We start from the raw sequence: 23,038 nt of genomic DNA on the forward strand, positions 1-23,038 counted from the left end.
GAGACCTCTCTACCCTTGATCACTTTTAGGGTACTCGGCCTGAGGACAGGGCCTGTTATTGTGGTTGATCTCTTATCTAATTAGTTCATAAGATTTATACATCCCTTGATTGCAAAACAAAGCAAGACATCACACCCGGTTTACAGAAAGAATTAAAACAATAAAAACATCAGCGGTTAAAAAGAGCTATTGAAAAATAATTAAAATCAACAATAAGCTGAAAACCAGAATAAAGCACACATCAATGTTCTGCGTGCCTGGGTAGGCTTGCCTAAACGGAAATGTTTTTAGCAGGCCACCAGAAAGAGTACATCAAAAGTCAAAGAGTACAGCCTAAGTCAAGAGGCAGGGAGTTCCAAAGTGCGGAACAGGTATTATATGCTCTTTCCGCAAAACTAAGTGGCGCTGTGGGTTAAACCACAGAGTGTAGGACTTGCCAATCAGAAGGTTGGCAGTTCAAATCCCCCCGGCGGGGTGAGCTCCCATTGCTCGGTCCCTGCTCCCGCCAACCTAGCAGTTTGAAAGCACGTCAAAGTGCAAGTAGATAAATAGGTACCGCTCTTGCGGGAAGGTAAACAGCATTTCCGTGCGCTGCTCTGGTTCACCAGAAGCAGCTTAGTCATGCTGACCACATGACCCGGAAGCTGTACATCGGCTCCCTTGGCCAATAAAGTGAGATGAGCGCCGTAACCGCAGAGTCGGCCACGACTGTACCTAATGGTCAGGGGTCCCTTTACCCTTTACGTTTTTAAGCAGTCAAGTGGGTGTATAAGGGGTAAGGTGATCCTGCAAGTAAACTGGTCCCAAGTTGTTGGGTTTGTTTGTTGTTGTTTTTGTAACCCTTTAAGAGTAAAGGGGTGGGGGGCAGGCAGTTTCTTAAAAAAAATAATGCTCCAAATAAACCAGTGGATTTCAATTGTGAATAATTTATTTAAGTTGCAAAATGGTGGCCTGTTGTGGTTTTAATAAACTCAAGTCCTGCTTTGGGGGGGGCGGGGCTAAAACAATAGTGTTTTTTGGGTTTTTTAATAAAAAAAGAAGAGATGATGATCTTGGAATCGTAGGCAGCGCTAACCTTCCTGCAGAATCCTTCTCTCTCTCTGTCTTACACCCTCGCCCCAGCTGGGGGCACTCTCCAACTCTCTGCCTGAAGCCTGTTATTAGGGTGGAGGGGGCAAGAGCATGTTATTGAGATTGGGGAGGGGGAGTCGTGCTCCGTCCCAGAGCGGGGGCATATCTCCCCCACTCCCTGATCCCGCCAGCCCCAGATAACACATGCAAGCGCACACAGGCTAACGGCTTACTTGCGATTCCGCTCTTTGACCACCATCCTGGTCATGCTCTGGATGCACTGCGCCCGGTAGTTCTCGTAGTGGGTCTCCCGCGTCACGTCCTTCAGGTCCTGCATGTGGGTCCTCACCAGCATGGTCCGCAGCTTGACAAAGTCGCAGTGCAGAGGGTTCTCCACTGTGCGGGAGAAGGCAGCATTAGCGGGCGGAACTCCCCACCACATGACAGGGTAACGGTGCAAATGAAGACGCCTTTAAAAGTGTTTTGTTGGGGGGTGGGATTGTACAAATTCATGGGGGATAGAGAAGTCTTGTTATTGTGTGGCTACTAGCCATGATGCTCCTGAATAGCATTTCCTGGAAGCCGCAAGAGTGGAGAGGGCTCTTGTCTTTGAATCCTGCTTGCGGGTTTCTCACAAAGGCATCTGGTCAGCCACTGTGAGAACAGGGTGCTGGACCCAGGAGGGCTTTTCTTATACAGTGGTACCTCGGGTTAAGTACTTAATTCGTTCCGGAGGTCCGTACTTAACCTGAAGCTGTTCTTAACCTGAAGCAACACTTTAGCTAATGGGGCCTCCCGCTGCTGCCACGCCGCTGGAGCACAATTTCTGTTCTCGTCCTGAAGCAAAGTTCTTAACCTGAAGCACTATTTCTGGGTTAGTGGAGTCTGTAACCTGAAGCATACAGTGGTATCTCGGGTTACATACGCTTCAGGTTACATACGCTTTTTGCCTCCAAGTTCGAGATAAGTGGCTTTCCTTGCAGGCACAGCAGAACCAGCACAATCTAGGAGGGGCTCTGTTGGTTACCTTCCACGATGCCCCACGGATACAGCCTCCCACGGATCCGCCGGCCTTTCGTCTCCACCACCGTGTTGCTCCCAATGACGGCGAAAGGGATGCTCTCCTGGAAGAGAACAGGGGCAGTCAGGGGCCTCATGGCATTGCAAAGAACACAAGTGGCTGTTTGCAAAATAGTAGGAGCACAGAAACAGGGAAGGGATGGCTCAGGAGGGTCACTTTGAAAAGCATTCATTTGTAAATCTGCTCCATCCATGTTTTAAAAAATATATATTTATATTCCACCTTTAAGGAGTTCAAGGTGGCATATATGAGTCTCCTGCACCTCCTCATTTAATCTACACAACAACCCTGTGAGGTTGGTTAATCTGAGAGGCAGTGACTGGCCCAAAGTCAACCAGTGAGCTTCAGAGCTGAGTGGGATTCAAACCCTGCTCTCTCCTAGTCCAACACTCCTAGTCCAACACTCTAACCGCTACACCACCCCTGGCTCTCCATTTCCACCTTAACGGAATGTTAAGTGGTCACGGGGTGTAGCTTGGCATGCAGAAGGTCTCAGGTACAATCCCCAGTGGCATCCACAGGTAGGGCTGAAACCTGAAACCCTGGAGTAGCTGCTGCCAGTCAGTGCAAAGAATACTGAGCTAGATGGGCCAGTGGTTTAACACCATATAAAGCTGAATTTCAATGTTCTTACATTCTCTCTCTCTCTCTCTCTCTCTCTCTCTCACACACACACACACACACACACACACACATAATGTTCAGTATTTAAACAGGCATTTCAACACATATTTTTTCACAAAATATATCCTCCCCCTCACCTTGAGGGCTTGATCCTGAAGCTTGAAATCCTCATCTTCATCCGAATCACATTCAGGAAACTGGTAGATGCGGATCCCAAACTGATCAATTTCATCGCGGATCTGAAGAGGAGGAACTTAAAATTTATACACAGCTCAATTGTAAAGAGCAAAAAAACTTCAAAGCACTTTACAAAAAAAAAAAAGATTTTTTTTAAAATTTATATTGCCAATAAGAAAGACTAGCAACAACCATCTAAGACATTCGAAAAGTTAAAATAACAATAGACTCTAAAAGCAGATTAAAACTCGCTTCAGCTTTCTAAACGTTTTGGTGGGCTTGTCTAAACAAAAATGTTTTTAGCAGGTGCCAAAAGAGGGCAGTGAAGGTGCTTTGCCTGATATCAAGAGGCAGGGAGTTCCAAAGTGGAGGTGCCATACAACTAGATCCGGGTTCTAACAAATGCAGAACGAGTATTACGTGGCATCTGTTCCACCAATTGAGTGGGTGTGCATGGGGTAAACACATTCCTAGAATCCTAGAACTGTAGAGTTGTAAGGAACCCAAAGGGCGATCTAGTACCCACTGCATCTGGTTGGCCACTGTGAGAAGAGGTTGCTGGAGCAGGCCCTTTGGCCTGATAGTAGCCACGAGGCTCTACAGATGCTCCTCTGGCTGGTGTGAGAGGATCTCAGGTCACAGCAGATATCCTGGGACAAAGGCGCTTCTCCTGAACTTCCCACCGCCCGGAAAAGCAGGCAGGGCCACCAGGAAAAAGGTTTTTAAATATACTTTTAACAAAAAACCAGAGGCGTTTTTGTTAGGTATATTTGGAGACTAAATTCCTAAAAAAGATGTAAATTTGTTTATGTATGCTACAACGGCAGCAAGGATACTTTTGGCCCAGAAATGGAAGCAGCAGGAACTTCCAACAATGGAAGAATGGCAGACTAAGATGATGGAATATGCAGAACTGGCAAAGCTGACGGGAAAGATCCGAAATCAGTGCAACGAACTGTTTGAAAAGGACTGGAGTAAATTTATACAATATACGAAAGAAAACTGTAAACATTTGAAAATGTTTGTAGGTTTGAGTTGAAATATTTTGTAATGTTAATATTGGGACCTGGTTTACATTTAATGAGGTAAATTTTATGAAGAAAGAAAGAAGGTAAATAAGTGGTTACAGAAATGCTAAGATGTGATTATTTATGAAAGCCAGAGAGTGGGATGGGGGGGAGTCAAAGCTCAGTTTGAACATTGTTTTTTGGTTATGAGATTATGTAATGGAATGTGATTATGGTAAAATGTAAACTCAATAAAAAATATTATTAAAAAAAAGGAAGGTCCTCATCTCCCCTCCCCGCTCCCAATTCCTCACCTTGTTCTTCATCCTCTCGACCTCGGAAGGCATGAGAGTGTCCGCTTTGGCTAGAACGGGAACGATGTTGACTCGCTGGTGGAGAGCCTTCATGAACTCGACATCCAGTGGCCGCAGCCTGCCAAGGAGAGACAGGGCAAGTCTCAAGTGTATAGCACACGCACACACTGCTTGGGGAAGACTCAGTGGCAGAGCAACATGCAGAACATCCCAGATTCATTCCCCAATGGCATCTCCAGGTAGGGTTTGGAGACACGCCTGCCTGAATCCCTGGAGCTGCTGCCAGTCAGTGTAGACAAAACTAAACAAGAGGAGCCAATGGTCTGACTAGCATAAGGTAGCTTCCTAATTAATCCAGCTCTCTCTTCTCATAAGGACTAGAATCTTTGTTTTTAGGGGAAGGTCTGCAGCTCAGTGGTAGAGCTTGGGAGCTTGGGAGACAGACCCCTGCCTGATAATCCTGGAGAGCTGCTGCCAGTTAGTGTAGACAGCACTGAGCAAGACAAGCCAATAGTCAGACTCAGTATAAAGCAACTTCCTGTGGCCCTAGGCTTAGTTTCTGTTTAGTTTTTTTTATTAAGTGATTTATAAAATTTTCAAAACAAAGTAAGGAAAACTTCAAAATTGTATTTTCTTTGCTGCATAATGAGCCCAGGTGATGTGGTCCAAGATGCACACTGAGGTCTTAGCTGATTGTTTTGCAACATCACCAAGTTTTGTCTTTCTATTCAAATTATTTCATTGAATCGTAGAATTGTGAAGCTGGAAGGGACCCCAAGGTTCATCTAGTCCAACCCCGCATGGCTTGGACGTTTTGCAACAATTTGGGACAGATCCGTCAGTTTCAACATCTCATCTGCCCAATTTTTAGTCAAGTCCTGCAATCATCCCATGCCCCTCCCAGAGCCCAGGCAGGCCAGACTCAGTTCGTACCCGTGGCCAAAGGGCGAGATGAAGTAGAGGCAGCAATGGACACGGTTGTCCAGGATGTTCTTCCGGTTCAGGCCACTCTCGTCCCTGAAGTACTGTTCAAACTGCTGGTCTACATAGTCAGCCACCGGCTTCCAGCTGCAGAGGGAATTGGGCAGGCTTTAGAGAGCAAAGAGTCACCAATGTGGTGCCCACGGGCACTAGTGTGCCCACCAGCGTTTCACATGGCACCCACAAAAGGTGTGAGTAAATATCCTGAGTTCCCCCAGCCCCATACCTAATCAGAATCTAGGCAAGTCATCTGCTATGGCTTCGGTATTTGTTTGTTTGCTTGCTTGCTTGCTTCTCTACTGTTATTATAATCATGTTTTTGTCTGCTTTTACCATAGCAACTCAAAGCAGCTTACAACTATTTTAAACAAACCAACACAAGCAGACATTAAAAGCAACATTTAAAAAAAATTTAAAAGACAATTGTGTTTTGAAAAATTACATTAAAACATTTCGCCCGAACAAAAAGGACTTAGATAATTAAAAGCTAAAGACCTGGTGTAAAAGGAAAGCTTTGTATTTCCTATTTTATATTTATATTCATAATTTAGATTTATATCCCACCTTTTTCTTTCCAATGAGCTCAAGCTGGGCTACATTACTCTCTCTTGCTCCTCATTAAATCCCCACAACAACCCTATGAGGTTGGTTAGGTTGAGAGGCAGGGGCTGGGCCTTCAAGGTCACCAAGTGAGCTTCAAGGCCAAGTGGGGATTTGAACCCTGGTCTCCCAGGTCCAATTCTGACACTCTAACCAGTACACTATGCTGGCTCCCTTGGCTTCTGTAGTTTCCTGTCCTGAGCCATTTTTTAGAAAGATCGCCAAAATCTACACTTCCAACAAGGGTTGCCATGAGTCCAAATTTTCTGTGATTTCCGCCCAGACGCTACAGTATTTCCGAATTTCACAGGGCTGCCTGTGAAGATGGTTCATAAACTTCAGCTAGGGCAGAATTTGAACATATTACACTGATCCTGGTCCAACTGCACTGTCTACCAACTAGCTCCAGGTCCAGTTCAAACTGCTGGTTTTGACCTATAAAGCCTTAAACAGCTCAGGACCGCAATACCTCAAGGATCGCCTCTTTCCAGATGAACCTACCCAGACCCTGAGATCATCTTCTGAGGCCCTTCTTCATGTGCCTCCTCCACCAGAAGTTTGGAGGGAGGCAACATGAGAACGGGCCTTCTCTGCAGTGGCTCCCTGTTCGTGGGATCCTCTCCCCAGGGAAGTTCACCTGGTGCCTTCATTATACACATTTAGGCCCCAGAGAAAAATGTGACATCCAAAGCCCTTTTAAAATGTGTTGGGGAGGGGACTTTATTTGGGTTTTTTTAAAAAAAAAATATTATGATGTATTTGTGTTTTTATATTGTGATTTTATGTTGTAACCACCCTGAGACTTGCGGGTATAGGGCAGTATACAAATTCAATAGTTAGATAGTTAGCTAATAATAATAATAATAATAATAATACAGTCGTACCTTGGAAGTCGAACAGAATCCATTCCAGAAGTCCGCTCGGCTTCCAAAATGTTCGGAAAACAAAGTGTGGCTTCTAATTGGCTGCAGGAAGCTCCTGCAGCCAATCAGAAGCTGCAGAAGCCCCGTCGGACATTCGGGTTCCAAAGAACATTCGCAAACCAGAACACTCACTTCCGGGTTTGCGGCGTTCAGGAGACAAAACATCCGAGTACCAAGGCATTCGGGATCCAAGGTACAACTGTAATAATAATAATAATAATAATAATAATAATAATAATAATATTCAGGCCCTAGATGCAGTGGCATAGCGTGGGGGTGCAGGGGGGGCCGGCCACACCGGGCGCAACATCTGGGGGTTAGGGTTAGGGGGCGCAAATCCACGGGTTGGGGGGCGCAAATTACTTGCCTTGCCCCGGGTGCTGACAACCCACACTACGCCACTGCCTAGATGAACCCGTTTCACTGGCAGATCAAAGCACTGCAGCTCTCGCCTGGATCCTGCTCTCATGGGATTTACCTGCCTCACAGCCAGTTAGACTTTGTCTTCCACATATTATTTTTATCCCTCCTTGGCCCCCACCCAAAGGTCAATGGCTTAATGGGATTCCCTCCAAGCAGCTCTGCTGAGAATCTGCCAGGGCTAATTCCTCTCTGCTTCTCTGCTGCCCCCCAACCCCCTGGGAGGTGGCCGTACCACTCTGTGTTGTTCAAGGCATCTCCAAAGCCTGGCGTGTCCACGATGGTCAGGCGCAGTTTGACGCCCTTCTCCTCGATGTCCACCACATGCTTGGTGATCTCCACCGTCTGGAGGATCCGTTCTGGCCGTGGGGAAGATGGAAGGAAGGAGTTCAGAACATGGAGGGTTTGAGGAGGAGGAGCAGGGGGCCCAGAGGGAGTAGGAGAGGATACCTCTCTGCCAAGAACATAACCAACAAATCAGGGCAGGATGCGTCCAACCAGGTCAACGTTCTGGGTATAAGAAGCAGTGGCTGTCCCATCCTCCTCACTGCTTCATCACCAGCATCTAAGTATTGGAGGAAGACTATTCCTAAACATGGAGGGTTTCTTTAGCTGTTACAGATAGCAGCTGCTGGCTGGCGTGACCCCCATGAGAACTGCCTTGCAGGGGTCTGCTGAGCCCAGAAAGGCCTGCAGCTCAGAGTTACAGCACCTGCTTTGCATCCAGAAGGTCCCAGGTTGCATCCCAGGTAGGGCTGGGAGTGCGTCCTGCGTGACACCCTGCTGCTGCCGGTCAGTGTCAACAATACTGAGATAGGTGGATCCATGGTCTAGCTTGATATATGTTGCTCTGTCTTAAGGGAAAAGCCATAGCTCAGTGGCAGAGCATCTGCTTGGCATGTAGGAGGTCCCAGCTTCCACTCCCACTGGCATCCTCCAGGTAAGTCTGGAAGAGATTCCCCGCCTGAAATCCTAGACAGCTGCTGCCAGTCAGTGCAGACAATACAGACCCAGTAGCCTGACTTGGTAGAAGGCATTTTCCTATTCCATTGGGAGCCAGCCAGATCCCCCTGTGTGGCCTGAGAGCAACACCCCCACCTGCTCCCCCAGTTTAGCGCTTCCGCTGTGTCAGAACAGGGGCAAAGGCTGGTCCAGAACTCCCACCGACCGACCGACCTACCTTCGGCATTTAAGAGTTTGCGGTCTTTGTACAAGTCTGTGAGGAAAAGGCTGTTCACCAGGGTGGACTTCCCAAGCCCGGCCTCTCCTGTGAAGAGAAAGTGGAGGGGGAGCAAGCAAGATCACTCAGGAGGAAGGTGGATCCTTAAGAATCAGACTTTTGGGAAGAAAAGGAAAAGTGCAGACCAAAGATAGCTTATTAAATAAAGAGAACAAGCTCAGGCCATGCTCAAGGTGGTACTATTTAATATTAAAAACTTGGGACCAGTTTACATTTGAGGTCACATTATCCCATACGCGCCCACTTGACTGCTTTGATCTGGCCCTATTACAAGTGCCACATAATATTAGTTCCTCATTTGTTCTTACAAACCTGATCATTTGGTGTGGCAGAATCTACACTTTGGAACTCCCTGCCTATTGAGATCAGGCAGGCACCTTCGCCATACTCTTTTCAACGCCTGCTAAATACACTGGATATCCACAAGTTCTAGTGTCATGGGGGGGACGACCTTTCTCTACCCTCTTTTCTCATGCCATGCCTAATTCCACACACTTCCATCATGTCTCCTTCTACTCACTTTTCCTCTCACCTTAAAAGCCCATTTCCTCATAAGGGAGTTACTAGTGTGGATGACTAGTCTGTATAGTTAAAGCTATGGTTTTCCCAGTAGTGATGTATGGAAGTGAGAGCTGGACCATAAAGAAGGCTGATCGCCGAAGAATTGATGCTTTTGAATTATGGTGCTGGAGGAGACTCTTGAGAGTCCCATGGACTGCAAGAAGATCAAACCTCTCCATTCTGAAGGAAATCAGCCCTGAGTGCTCACTGGAAGGACAGATTGTGAAGCTGAGGCTCCAGTACTTTGGCCACCTCATGAGAAGAGAAGACCCCCTGGAGAAGACCCTGATGTTGGGAAAGATGGAGGGCACAAGGAGAAGGGGGCGACAGAGGACGAGATGGTTGGATAGTGTTTTCGAGGTTACCAGCATGAGTCTGACCAAGCTGCGGGAGGCAGTGGAGGACAGGAGTGCCTGGTGTGCTCTGGTCCATGGGGTCACGAAGAGTTGGACACGACTAAACGACTAAACAACAACAAGTGTGGATGACTATGAGGGAAAAGGTTAAGGCATCCACCCTGGGGTGGCAGCGTTGCCCTGTGATGTGCCACCACCCTCTGCCAGCCGCAATTTCCATCCTGATCCGGTGCTGGCCAGAACACAGTCCCCGGAAGGTCTGTGAACCACCCAAAAGTGTGTTGGAAGTGCTCCTAAACGTACAGCTTCAACATAAGTTGGCAGAGAGCTAGAAACTTGATAGCCTGTTTTAATCAGAATTCATTGTCGTGCATTGCACTGGATCTACCTTGAAATATTCATGCGTAATTGAGAAGGCGGGAAGTGGGAACAACTGCCCCCCCTCAAGTGCCCTGGTACCTGCAACCATGAGAGTGAAATCGAAGCCCTTCTTCACAGACTTCCGGTGGACTTGATTGGGGAGTGTGGCAAAACCCACATACTCTTTGTCGTCCTGGAAGGAGGGAGAGAAGGAAGGAAGGAAGGAAGGAAGGAAGGAAGGAAGGAAGGGGAAATGTGTGGTTAGAAGAATCTCAGAATTCCAAACAGCTGGAGCAAGTCAGTCCAAACCACTTATTCATATACTTGTTGTTGTTTACTAGCCATCCTATCCTTGAGAGGCCTGGCCTGGTAAAAGGTTTGAAAGACCCTGCAACAAAAATCATATGCTATATATTGCCTAAGAGAGAAACACCACCTAACTGGACAGTCCTACATGCATCCACTCTGAAGAAAATCCCATGGAGTTCAATGTGTGCTGGGTATACTCCACATGCTATATTTCTACCATCTCCAGCGAGGTCCTCCCAGAGATTGCTCGTGAGATTTATCAGTTTATTTAGAACACTTCTTAGCCACCCTTCAGCCAAAGCTTCCACCAAGGCAGGGTGGGCAAAAGTGTGAAGGAGATGAATTCGCAGGATGGTTGAAAAACACGTTAACAGGAAGGCAAAAGAACGCATATGCCATGCCCACGAAAGCTAAGCACCCGCCATTTTAAGAAATCTAAACTGGGTTGAGGAACCTGCACTCAGAAGACTGGGCAAGCTTGTTTTCTGCCACTACAGAGGGCAGGACCCATACAACCCTACTCAAATGACAAGAAGATTCTGACTAAACATTAGGAAGGGCAAGAGCTGATTGACAGTGAGGCAGACTACCAGGGAAGGTGGAAGACTCTCGTTCATTGGAGGTTTTTAAAGAGAGGCTGGCCATCTACTGGCGATTCCTGCATTGCAGAGGGTTGGTCTGGATAACCCTTGGGGGTCCCTTCCAATTCCACGGTTCTATGAACCTCAGGAGATGAGGCTAAATATGCCCACCTCAACGCCAAGAAGTTTGGAGCTGGTTGTGTATGGGAAGCTTGAGAGAAGGAAAGCCAAAGTGAGATCCGGGAGAGGGGGTGTTTGCCATACCTCATCAGACTCATAGGGGTCCAGCCTGCCCCAGGGGCTTCTGGGACGGGAGGGGCTGGGGGGCGTTGGAGCGGCCATGTGCTGCTTCAGATCCAGAGGCCGGGGGCGGTGGAAGCCCTTCTGCTCCTTCTCTTCCGAGGCCTCATCAGGGAGGGTCCTGAGCGCTGCACTGGGGAACATCTCGGGCTCTGTGCCGCCACCGCTGCGGCCCCTGTCCTTCCAGGCCTCTCCCGGCTCCACACGGCGGAAGCCCTCCTCAGCTGGGTAGTCGTTGAGGAAATGGACCAGCTCGGCCTCCTCCGAGTCTTCCTTCAAGAGGTGCTTTATCTGAAGCAGCAGAGGAAGAGAACAGGAAATGCACGTAAACACAGGGTTTAAAACGGGGGTCTATCATGGGAGTAAAATGTGGGGGTCACAACCCTTAAAACCTGCTTCCAGTTTTCTGAGGTTAAAGAACCACACAGGTGGTATCGCCCTCCTTTGCAAATGTCAAAACTCTTTCTTTCCAAAACAGGTAATTGTTGGATGGGTTGTGATAAACTTGGTACATGTTTATTGTGGGAATATAAGTTGGCACAAGATTTTTGAGATTTAATTTTGACAGAAATGATTAGTATTACTATAGAGAATATAGGTTTGTTGCCCACACTCAATGTTACTGAATATTTTTGTTGATAGCAATGTACATATATAGTCAAAAGAACTGGTCTTATAGATGATCTTAGCAGCTCAAATAGTTATGGCAGCACAATGGAAAAACAGTCCAAAATCTTACACTGGACGCTTGGTATAACTCTGGAATACAGCTAGAATGGAGAAAATTATGCATAATTTGATATTTCAACAAGGACCAGAACCTCAAGGCGCTTTTTAATATGATTTAGCATTCCTTTGTTATGAAGCAAAACCATCAATTTCAAGGCAACCCTCATCACAAGTCTGGCAAATCTGGAACTATGCTTGATAATCAGAGAACGCTAATGTTTTTTTCTTGGATTTGGCTATTATAACCCATGTGCAACTGTACTCATTCTATGCACCTATTTTATAGTTTTGTTTTCCAACTTTTGATTTTCATCTGTTGTTATAACAGTTCTCTCAGTTTTATGTACATTATTAAATGAAACAAACAAACTTTATAAAAGAAAAAAAAGGTGATCTGTTTATTTTCCTGATCTTGGTGCAATGAACTTTCTTCAAACTTTCTTTCCAACCAGGGCCGGCTCTAATGTTAGGGAGAGGGAAGCAGCTGCCTCAGGAGGCAAAATGTGAAGAGGTGGCAGTGAGGTCTGCAGGACGAGGCACCACTTGCCCTGCCCAATACTCCCCTAAGTTAGCACTGCACTCCCTGGTGTGGACAATGACACTGCCTGGTCACTATTGTTGAAGTCAGATACAACTATCAGTCACATCACCTCATTTCCATCTAAGACAGCAAAATGTCTTGGGCCAATGGCACTTCTAGCTACCTGCAGCCTTCAGATCATGGCACAACTGTTGTTTAGGAAGCCTCACTGCCAATTCATGTCATGTCTCCCAAGTGCTAATGGTAGCAGTGTTGTAGCCACAGCAATCTTGGTAGACCTCTTTTTTTCTTTTTCTTCCAATTCAGGAGTCTTGCAAACACTGGGTCTGCCAAGATCGCATCTTGGCTCATTTCCCTGCTCCCATCTCCCAACCCGAAGATACCAAATTGTAACTTATTCATTCTATCTTACCATATAAATAAAATTGGAAGGCTCTTATCACACAGCAGTTTCCGTAGCTGCCAATAGGGGGCCGCACCAACTCCAGCATTATGACAGAGCAGGACGTAAGAGAGGGCACAGCCATTGTGGCTAGTAGCCTTTGACAGCCCTCTCCTCCATGAGTTTGTCTAGTCCCTTTTTAAAGGCATCTAAGCTGGTGGCTAAGGGACACGGGTGGCGCTGTGGGTTAAACCACAGAGCCTAGGACTTGCCAATCAGAAGGTTGGCGGTTCGAATCCCCACGACGGGGTGAGCTCCTGTTGCTCAGTCCCTGCTCCTGCCAACCTAGCGTTCAAAAGCACGTCAAAGTGCAAGTAGATAAATAGGTACCGCTCCGGCGGGAAGGTAAACGGCGTTTCCGTGCACTGCTCTGGTTCACCAGAAGCGGCTTAGTCATGCTGGCCACATGACCCAGAAGCTGTACGCCGGCTCCCTCGGCCAATAAAGCGAGATGAGCGCCGCAACCCCAGAGTCGGTCACGACTGGACCTAATGGTCAGGGGTCCCTTTACCTTTAAGCTGGTGGCTATCACTGACCCCTATGGGAATCAGTTCCACAGTTCAAATACGCGCTGCGTGAAAATGTACTTCTATGATTGTATGATTCCTTTCATGTGTCCTGAATCTTCCAACACCCAGCTGCAACGGATGTCCCGAGTTCGAGTGTTATGAGAGAGGGAGTAAAACCTTTTTCTAGACACTTTCTCCATGCCATCCATAATGATAACCTATGGAGGTCCACGAGGCCTCTATCCCTGATGAACGCAAACCCACAGTGATAACCAAAACCCCAGCTTTAAATCCCATAACAATAATACCATAGCAGTGCAGCATTTATATCGACGCCCGTCACCAAAATAGGGGTGGAGGCGGAGAAATGACAGGAAGCAGAAGGAAACATGTAGGTACAGTCAACTTTGCATGCACCCCTTAATTCTGGAATTAATTCCAGAAATTCTCCAGCTTAAATTCATACGCATAGAATTATAGATTCGGAAGGGACCCAAAGGGCCATGCAGGAGTCACAGCTAAATCGAGGAAGAGTCAATGAGAGGAACAAGGAAGGAATGCCACAGGAAAATCCGTGGTGCTTATTTGCATCTTCCAAACATAAAGAACTGTTGGGTCAGTCAAGGAGGGAAAGTGGGTTAGGCCGCAGGAGAAGCTAAGACAGCTTGAATCAGGGGTCCATGGAGGAAAATCCAAAAGGCTCCCTCTCCCCACATGCCAAGGCCTTACTGCTTGCTCCCTGGGGATCCTGGCAGGCTCTTCCGGCTGCCCAGGGAGGCCAGGATCAGCATTCTCCTCTCCTGGGGCACCAGCAAAGGGCATTTCTGCTGGGCAGGGTTGGGTCTCTGTGAAGTCATCCTGGGCAGGCAAGGTCTCTTCCACCTCTGCAGCCTGAGTCGAGAGTACAGGGCAGGGCACAGGAAGAGAAGCGAGAGAAGTGGTTGGGACGGCAAAAAAAAGAGGGACAGAAACCAGAAGATGGAGCAAAGTTAAAGCAGATGGAAATGTCTCGGACCCAAACCACACACCGGGGGGAGCGAAGGCAAGAGGATGTTTTCATTCCATAATGGTTGTTGTCATAGATCAGGAACCAATTGCAACCCTCCAGATGTTTTGAACTCCAGTGCTTGCCATGCCTGGATGTCAGCCTTTTTGTCCCTTTTCGAATCATAGAATTTTAGAGCTGGAAGGCACCCCAAGGGTCATTTGGCTCAACCCCCGGCAATACAGGAATCACAGCTAAAGAAACCCTGAAATGTGGCCACCCAACCTCTGCTTAAAAACCTCCACCACCTCCCAAGGGAGTCCATTCCACTGTCAGGCTGTTCTTGCCATCAGAAAGCTGCTCCTGATGTTGAATCTCCTTCCTTGTCATCTGAATTGATTGGTTCTGGTCCTCCCCTCTGGAGCAGCAGAAAACAAGCTGGCTCCATCTTCCACGTGATGGCCCTTCCAGTATTTGAAGCTGTCTCTCCTGTAACATGCCATGCCAAATTTTATAAACTTCCACCATGTCACCTCTTACTCTGCTTCTTCACCTAAGTCCGTCAGTTAGAAAACCTCCTCCTTGCCCCCAAGCCCTTCGAACATTTGTTGCCGCTTTACACCAAATCAGGCAATGGGCCCATCTACCTCAGGACTGTCCCCACTGACCGGCAGCAGCTCTCCACAATTCCAAGTGGGGGTCTTTTTCTCAGCCCTATTCAAAGATGCCAGGGAACAGACCTGGGACTGTCTGCATGTAAAGCTATACTATTACACTATTTAGATCATTTGTTCATCTAGTTCAGGGTCAGCCACCTTTTTCAGCCGAGGGCTGGTCCACCATCCTTCAGACCATGTGGTGGGCCGGACTATTTTTTTTTGGGGGGGGGGGAATGAACAAATTCCTATGCCCCACAAATAACCCAGATGTATTTTAAATAAAAGGACACATTCTACTCATGTAAAAACATGCTGATTCATGGGCCAGATTGAGAAGGCGACTGGGCTGCATCTGGCCCATGGGCCTTAGGTTGCCTACCCCTGATCTAGTTCAATGCTGCCTACACTGACTGGCAGAGGCAGCTCTCCAGAGTTTTAGGCAGGGAATCTCTCCCTGAGCCCTACCTAGAGGTACCAAGGAACCTGGAACCTCCTGCATGCCACAAAGACGCTCTATCCCTGAGCTACAACCCTTCCTATATATAAAAAGAGAACTGTATACTAATCCGATCATTGGTTCATCTAGCACAGTGTTGTCTACACTGACTGGTAGCAGCTCTCCAGAGTCCCAGGCAAACTGTCCTTATCAGCTGGAAATGCTGGAGACTTTTTTCATGCTTTGCGACTGCAGGATGGGCCCCCTCTGCCCAAAAAGAGGCGGCTGTTGCCATTTGACGCAGGACTGGCAGGAGAGGCGGCGAGCCTCAGCCGTGGGGTGGGGCAAGGCCAGAACGAGGTCAGGATGGCTCCCTCCTCTCCCCCCCCCAACAGTGCACCATCTGGAGAGGGGCTCTGCTCATCCACCCTAATCAATTTCACTCATTATGTCTGCCTAATTGCCGCGTCCCAGATCCCAGCCAAACTCGCCGACTCTGACCTTGGAGAGGTCGCAAAGTGGTGAGCGACTGCTTTAGGCCCATGCAGTTGAGCAACCAAACACATACCCGACAGATTCTGCGCTCCTGCTCTCTCTTTGAGCAGAACCTTCTTGCGAGAACATCAAGCTTCTAGACCTCAGCTTTTTCCTCTCTACCTCTCCATCCCAGATTTCAGTCTCCTCCCTTTTGCAGTTCCCAGGACCTACGCCTACTGGGAACCAGCCCCAATTGGGCCCATCAATGCATGAAATCCTAGTCAGAAAGAGTTAGGACACAAACAGTGCTCTCTGCCTTTGCAATCTTCAGGGACTGGTATACAGAGGCATGCTTCCTTTGAAAGAGGGAGAGCGTTCTAGCTAGTCGCCATGAATAGCCTTATGAACATAAAAAGATCCTTGCTGGATCAGGCCAGCAGCCCATCTAGCCCAGCATCCTGTTCTCACAGTGGCCAACTAGAGTCCCCAGTGGGAAAACCTCAAGCTGGACCCAGGTGCAAGCACACTCTCTTCTCCTGTGACTTCCAGAAACTGGTGCTCAGAAGCATCACTGCCTCCAACTGTGGAGGTAGATCTCAGCCACAATGGCTAGCAGCCATCAATAGCCCTCTCCTCCTCTGAATTTTTCCAATCCTCTTTTCAAAGCCATCCAGGTTGGTGGCCATCACTGCCTCCTGTGGCAGGGAGTTCCACAGGATTTCCTTTTATCTGTCCTGAATCTTCCAACCTTCATAGCATGTCCCTGAGTTTCTATTGCGGAAAGGGAGAAAGACTTTCCTCTATCCACTTTCTTCATGTCATGCATAATTTCTCAACACGTCCATCATGTCTCCTCTTCCTCCTTTTCTCTAAACTAAAAAGTCACAAACACAGAAACTCCACCCCCCTTTCTTCTTACTGTCTACTGAATGTTGGTGTAAATTGCTAAGGGACTTCTTGTGTGTGAGGCAATACATAAATCTAACTAATCTAATAAACAAAAGCCAATAATGTTTCCTGCCGCGAACAACCTTTCGCCAAGGAAGACACACTCTTGGAGCAGAATTCCCAGAATATGGTTGGTGCAGGCAAATCTGTCAATTTCAGTTTATCTTAGCTTCTCACTTGTACACTTCAGTTCTCCATAAATGCATGTCTGTTTGCGAACATTTTTTTTTTAAGTCCCTGTGAAAATCCATGAAAATTTCTCCTTCATATGCAATTCTTGGCTAACACACACATTTTTGCAAAGCAATTTCTCTTCATATAATGCATCTTTGCTTGCAATTTTCATCAACAGATGCATTCTTATGCACACTTTGCCTTATATAGTATATTCATTTTTCTACACATTACTTGGCTGAAGAACTTCATTGCTAAAAACTTGAGGGGCGAATTTTGAAAGACTGTTGCAGTTCAGTTTGCACATTGTTTCACAAAAGTGTGAATTCGTTACGTCCACCTTTCAATGCAAACTAAATCAGATTTCCCCCCACGTCCCTAGTGAGGGCCACCACATGGACCACACATACCATGTACACCCCCTTAGGTTCCAGCATGAAAGAAAGGCAGGATATGAACATTTTAAAAATTGAATAACTGAATAAAAGTCGAGAGAGGCAGCTGCGCTCTGCAAAAGTGAGATCCTGTGAAATGAGCTTTCATGGACCAGAACCAAAACTGCCGAGGCTCTCAGAACAAGAGTCAGAAATGGCCACCGGTCAGGAATTCCTGCATTCCAGAGGGTTGGACTAGATGACTTTGGAAGTCCCTTCCAACGCTACAATTATATGATTCCACTCAAAATCCTTAAAGGACATAAAGGACATATCTGCATCCAGAGTGCATGGGCTCATTTATCCACCTAATTTAGGTCAGCTTCCAGAGGGAAAGTCAAACTGTAAGCAACATTAAATTTAAAGGTGGGGGGGTTGAGAAGGGCAGAAGATCGGGTGCAGAAAATCTCCCTACTACGCCCCTGGCCCCCAGAGGGTGGAAACTTTGCTTCCCTTGCCCCCCCCCCCGAGCCCCGTAAGGAAAGAAGGTGCTGCCCCTGATAGTGCCAGATCCCGCCCCAGAAACTGGGCATCCTCCTCTCTGCCTGCTCAGTACCTTTTGATCATTCGTTGGCTCTGGGACGGACGAGGCCATTTTCCACTCTGATGCGAGATCTAGGCTGCAAATGGAATATTTTGCTACAGGGCTTGTAAGATCAGGGGAGAGTGCAGTGGGATGGGCGTGGGGGGGGAGAGAAAGAGCATGCCTTTCATTTGCATGGCCACATCCCAGCAATGGCTGCATGTCCTTCGACCCGCCTGGGGGCAGCTGTTTTGGAACAGCATGCAATGGAAAGGGTTTCCGCCATTGGTGCTGGGTGGCTGGGGAAAGGAAGCCAGTGCTTACTGCCGGCTTCCATTCGTTCAGTTTGATTCCAAATCCTCTGAAGGAACAATACAGGAGCATCTCTGAGCATATGCAGAGTGTCCTGTACTTGCCAGTGAACTGGCCTCAGCCAGAAGAGTGATAAAGTTTCAAAAGCGTGGAGCTATCAGGACTTGAATGTGGATCACATCCCTGGTCTCTGAAGGCCCTTCTTCTAGCAGGAGGACTGAGTTAACAAGAACGTAAGAAGCACCTACTGGATCAGGCCCCCGGCCCATCCAGTCCAGTGTCCTGTTCACACAGTGGCCAACCAGATGCATGTGGGAAATCAGCAAGCAGGACTGGAGGACAGGAGCACTTCCGGTAGCTGGTATTCGGAAGCATTGCTGCCTCCCAATTGTGGATGCAGAGAATAGCCATTATGGCTAAGAGACGCTGATAGCCCTTTCCTCCTCCATGATTTTATTGAATCCTCTTTCAAAGCCATCCAAGTTGATGGGCATCACTGCTTCATGTGGCAGTGAGTTCCACAGTTTAACTATGCGCTGCATGAAGAAGGACTTTTTTTTATCCGTCCTGAATCTTCCAGCATTCAGCTTAATGGGATGTTGACAAATTATGGTGGTTATGAGAGAGGGAGGAAAACTTTTCTTGATACGTTTTTCTACATGCCAGGCATCATTTTATAAACTTCTATCATGTCTCAGCATTTTTCTAAATTAAAAAGTCCCAAACACTGCTACAGTACTTTTCTTTACAGGAGAGTCATTCCATCCCAGTGATCATTTTGGTTGACCTTTCCCAAACCTTTTCCAACTCTACAATATCTATTTGAGGGGGGACAGCCAGAACTGTACAAGGGGAAAACACTCTGCATCTGCTCAAATGAGCTTGCGGGTGTGTTAAAGATATCAAACATTAGAAACTCAGGTGTGAAGCCATCTTACAGGTTCAACAGGATGTCAGCTAGTTGCTTACAGCAGTCAGTAGAGAGGTCAATGCAATTCTCTTTTGAACAGTCAATTTAAATATTATTCATCCCTAGAAATCCTCGTCTCAGCATCAGCCAGCTTAGCCTATCAGCACATGAACTCAACCAGAAGCGAACGGCATTGCAGAACTTGTTAAAGCTGAGTTGCGAGGAAGGCTGTTGGCCCAATTTGCAAATATTTTTCTAGCTTGATTAAATCATATGCCTTTTAACCAAGTAGTTTTGAACCAGATGGATTTGATTTAAAGGCATGTCCGTACCAGCAAATCTCAATGATTTAGCTTTCTTGTTCAGCTAAGAAGCGCAACAATGGATCAGACTGAGATCTACCTAGTCTAGTCTCCTGTTTCCAACGCTGCACAGCCAACTGCTTCTGGTAAGCCAATGAATGGAGGGGAGGTTAACAGCCCTCCCCTGTTTTCTGACCCCCAGGATCCATTAAAATATTTTGCCTCCTAGCCTCTCCCCGAAGAGTTCCTCAAAAAGAGGGGCGAAAGAGGTCCATTATACAAGGAAAAAGCTGTACTCTTTTCGCCAGCAGTGTTGAAGATCTGGAAAGTCTTGAGAAGCTATCCGCTGCCCCCAGATTTATTTATAAATGAACTGTTGCTTCCGCCACACACACACAAACATGCATAGAATGCCTGGCTTGTTGCATGAGATTTTTAAATATATTGAGAATCTCTGGCACGAACTTCCGCATGTTGTAGAAAGCCATGGGAAAATTACATGAGTGGTGGAGGTGCTTATTTATTTATTTATCTCATGAAATTTATATACTGCATGGTTATTAAAAGGGGGGGAAACGCACTCAAAGCTGTTCACAATAAAATTATCAATAAGAAGAATTAATAAGTATTTAAGACTTTATAAAAAGTAAAATAACAACAGACTAAAACTGATTAAAACTCGCAACAGCTTTCTAAACCTGTAGACAGGCTTGCTCAAACAGAGATGTTTTTAGCAGGTGCCCAAAAGGAGTAATAGGGAATGCTCATATGCAGAGAGTTCCGAAGTGTAGGTGATGCCATGCTAAAATATCAAGTTCTTACAAATGTGGAGCGGGTGTTGTGTGGCACCTCTATCAGTGGCAGTTCCGCTGATCGAAGCGGTCAAGTGGGCTTCTATGGGGCAAGGCGGTCTTGCAGGGGTGGGTGGTGTGAGAATGACCCACTGCTTAGAAATAAACAAGACCAGAAAGGCAGAGAGCATAGATCATTTCAGTGCAGAGAATGAACCAAAGTCTTCCTAAGAAAGATCCCAACAGGGACAGGCTGAATGTCCATCCCTTCTGATATCCCTGCTTCCAACAGGTGCCTCTAGGAAGAGGGCGTAAAGATAGCAGATCTCCTCTGTGGTTTAATCCCATTGCTTGGTATCCAGAGATAGGCTGCCTCTGAAGCTGGAGGTTCCATCACAGCCATTGTGAGACTCCCTTTCTTCCCCCTATGAATATGCCCAATTTTTTCATGCCTCTCACGGCCACGAATCCTACATGTTTGTTACACGCTGGGAGAAAGAGGCCCCTCCGTCTCACCCAGAGGATTTTGGGCCAGCTCAAGTGTGTGATGAGAGGAAAACAATGTGGGATGCCCAAAAGGTGACTCAGGGAGGAGGTGATTGCCTCAAGGTCTCATTCTCTTCCCCCCCACACACACCTCTCTCTCTCACACACACACACACACATGCACACACCTCGTTCCAAAGGGTAGCAAAATGAGGGCAAGAATCAGGATGTCATATACATATACATATACATATGCATATACATATACATATGTATATATACATCCTGCATTGATTCTGTGGGTCCCTACATTTCTACGATTCCCGTGAAATGAAATTAAAACCCCCCATGTCCCAAAGAAGAATGTTTGTGTTGTTTGTGCAACTAGGCCAAAGTCTGGTTAATGTTGACGTTGCCTCCTTACTAACGCTCTCTGGGTGACCTTGGGCTAGTCCTTCTCCTTTCTCAGTGTGGCCTACCTCACAGGGTTGTTGTGAGGATGAAACAGTGAGGAGAGGAGAACCATCAACATCTCTTAGAGCTTTTTGGAGTGGGGGGGAAGGGGTGAATATAAATGTAAGAAGGAAAAAATGCATTGCTGGATGAGAACTTTGTGTGGATTTTGTATTGTTATGGTTTAAAATATAATTCTGGCCTTTATGCATTTTGTTCTGTTGCTTTCTGACTTTTTTGCTGCATAAAGTGGCTGAGCGGTGGTGTTGCATAGTGGTTAGAGAGTTGTACTAAGACCTGGGAGAGATCATGGTTCAAATTCCCCCACTCAGTCTTGAAACTAGCAGGGGGACTGCCTCACTCCCTCACAGCCTGACCAACCTCACAGGGTTGTTGCGGGGATTAAATGAAGAGGAGGATAACCATGTATGCCACTTTGAGCTCCTTGGAGGAAAAGGTGGGAAATAAATACAATATAAACTGATAAATAAATGGCAGAAATAGTATCAACAACAGCTTGGGTTAACAGATTTCAATGAGTATCCACCTCTGGAGCATTTAAAATGCTTTAGAGCACAGCACATACAACACCCCTGCGAGGGAGGCTCACATACACACACACACACTGTATCCATTCACCCCATATTCCAGGTGGTAAAACTGAGGCTGAGGAGAACAGATCCTTGCCTAAAATGAGCTAGACAGTTTGTGGCTGGTGCCAAGTGCAGTCCTGACTCATCCTCGTTTCTGCTCCCTGGCGCGGAAGAAGGGGAATCCCCAATCTTATTAACTGAGAGGAAGCCCCCTCTCTAACCCCCTTACTCCAGATGCAGGAAGGACAGCATGTCTGGAATAAGGACCAGTGTTGCCTAGTGGTTAGAGCATCGACCAAGGACCTGGGAGAAGCTAGGGTTCAAATCCCACTCAGCCATGAAGCTCACTTGTTGACCATGGTGACCAATCCCCGCCTCTCAGTCCCTAACCTACCTCACAGGGTTGTTGTGAGAATAAAAGAGAACCCCCCCCCCATATGCCACCCTGAGCTCATGGGAGGAAAGTTGGGACAGAAATGCAATAAATATATAAATAAATAGTTTGATTTTCCGTGATGTGCAAACTGGGCCAGAGCTCTACCTTACAAGAGCCAGTAATGGTTAGAGTGCTGGGACCTGAGCGGCCAGGGGTTCAAATCCCCCTGCCACTAAGAAACTCACTGGGTGGGTGACCTTGAGAATCAGTCACACTGCCTCTCAGCCTGGCCTACCGCACAGGGTTGTTGTGAGGGGAGGAAAAGACCACGTATGCCACCTTGAGCTCATTCGAGGAAAGAAGCCGGGGTGCGAATGCAGTTAAGTAAATAAATAAGCAGGCAGGCAGGCAATCTGCAGATGCTCAGAGTCTCCCTTTCCCCTGGCTGGAAAAAGCGCTAAAGAGGGTATTTGTGGCCAAACCGGCCAGGGAGAAGGGGGAGCTCCTACCTGTGCCTCCGAAATGCAGCTCTGGAGAGCCGCTCGGGGCAGAGGCCTGTCTACTTCTCTTTCCCCGCCCCCCCGCGCGCCCCACTTCCTCCCCATGGCGATGCGGCGGCGGCGCCCTGCATCCCATTCCCTGGAGCAGGGAGGGCGATGCCTCTGGGAGCAGCCGAGAACGCGCCGGCCACTTACGCAACGATCCGGATCCCGGCGAATAACGCCAGCCCGGCTCCGGAGTCACTCCGGATTGCCCCCGCCCGCTGCTCCAGGCGCGCACCCGCGAGGCTTACCATGGCAGGAAGACGCGGCCGGGATGGATGGATGGATGGATGGGGCCGGCAGGTGAGGTCTGCGGGGCTGGCTCCGTTCCTCTCCCAGCCGGGCGCCGGATTAGGGCAGCCGACCGAGGCAGGCAAGCAGGCAGCCATGTGACCGGCGGCAGGACGGGCGGGGGAGCCTCCCTGCCAGTCTCCCTCCCTCCCCCCGGGCCTCTGCGGCGGAGATCCCAGGACGCCAGAGTGTCTCTGAGCATGGGCAGTGGGCAGCGCTC

General features: G+C 47.7%; 1 protein-coding gene across 3 annotated transcripts in view; it reads right to left on the reverse strand.

The window, feature by feature from the left end:
- LOC307203620 (septin-4-like) overlaps nt 1-23,038 on the reverse strand; it is a 30,598-nt gene extending 7,560 nt beyond the window's left edge. The window contains exons 1-11 of one of the 3 annotated variants that reach the window (XM_079954550.1): nt 22,779-23,035; nt 10,870-11,196; nt 9,815-9,908; nt 8,379-8,465; nt 7,434-7,557; nt 5,208-5,342; nt 4,275-4,392; nt 2,914-3,015; nt 2,099-2,195; nt 1,305-1,467; nt 1,076-1,154 (exon numbers count right to left, since the gene is read on the reverse strand). In XM_079954550.1, coding sequence (XP_079810676.1) covers nt 1,106-1,154; nt 1,305-1,467; nt 2,099-2,195; nt 2,914-3,015; nt 4,275-4,392; nt 5,208-5,342; nt 7,434-7,557; nt 8,379-8,465; nt 9,815-9,908; nt 10,870-11,196; nt 22,779-22,916 — 1,434 coding nt within the window. In that variant the 5' untranslated portion in view covers nt 22,917-23,035 and the 3' untranslated portion in view covers nt 1,076-1,105. Of the gene's footprint in view, nt 1-906; nt 1,155-1,304; nt 1,468-2,098; nt 2,196-2,913; nt 3,016-4,274; nt 4,393-5,207; nt 5,343-7,433; nt 7,558-8,378; nt 8,466-9,814; nt 9,909-10,869; nt 11,197-22,778 lie in introns of those variants that run through there. The other 2 variants (XM_079954549.1, XM_079954548.1) reach the window with 2 other exon arrangements.

The sequence above is a fragment of the Podarcis cretensis genome, assembly GCF_951804945.1.
Source record: "Podarcis cretensis genome assembly, chromosome: 15".
In the NCBI taxonomy this organism is placed as follows: Eukaryota; Metazoa; Chordata; class Lepidosauria; order Squamata; family Lacertidae; genus Podarcis; species Podarcis cretensis.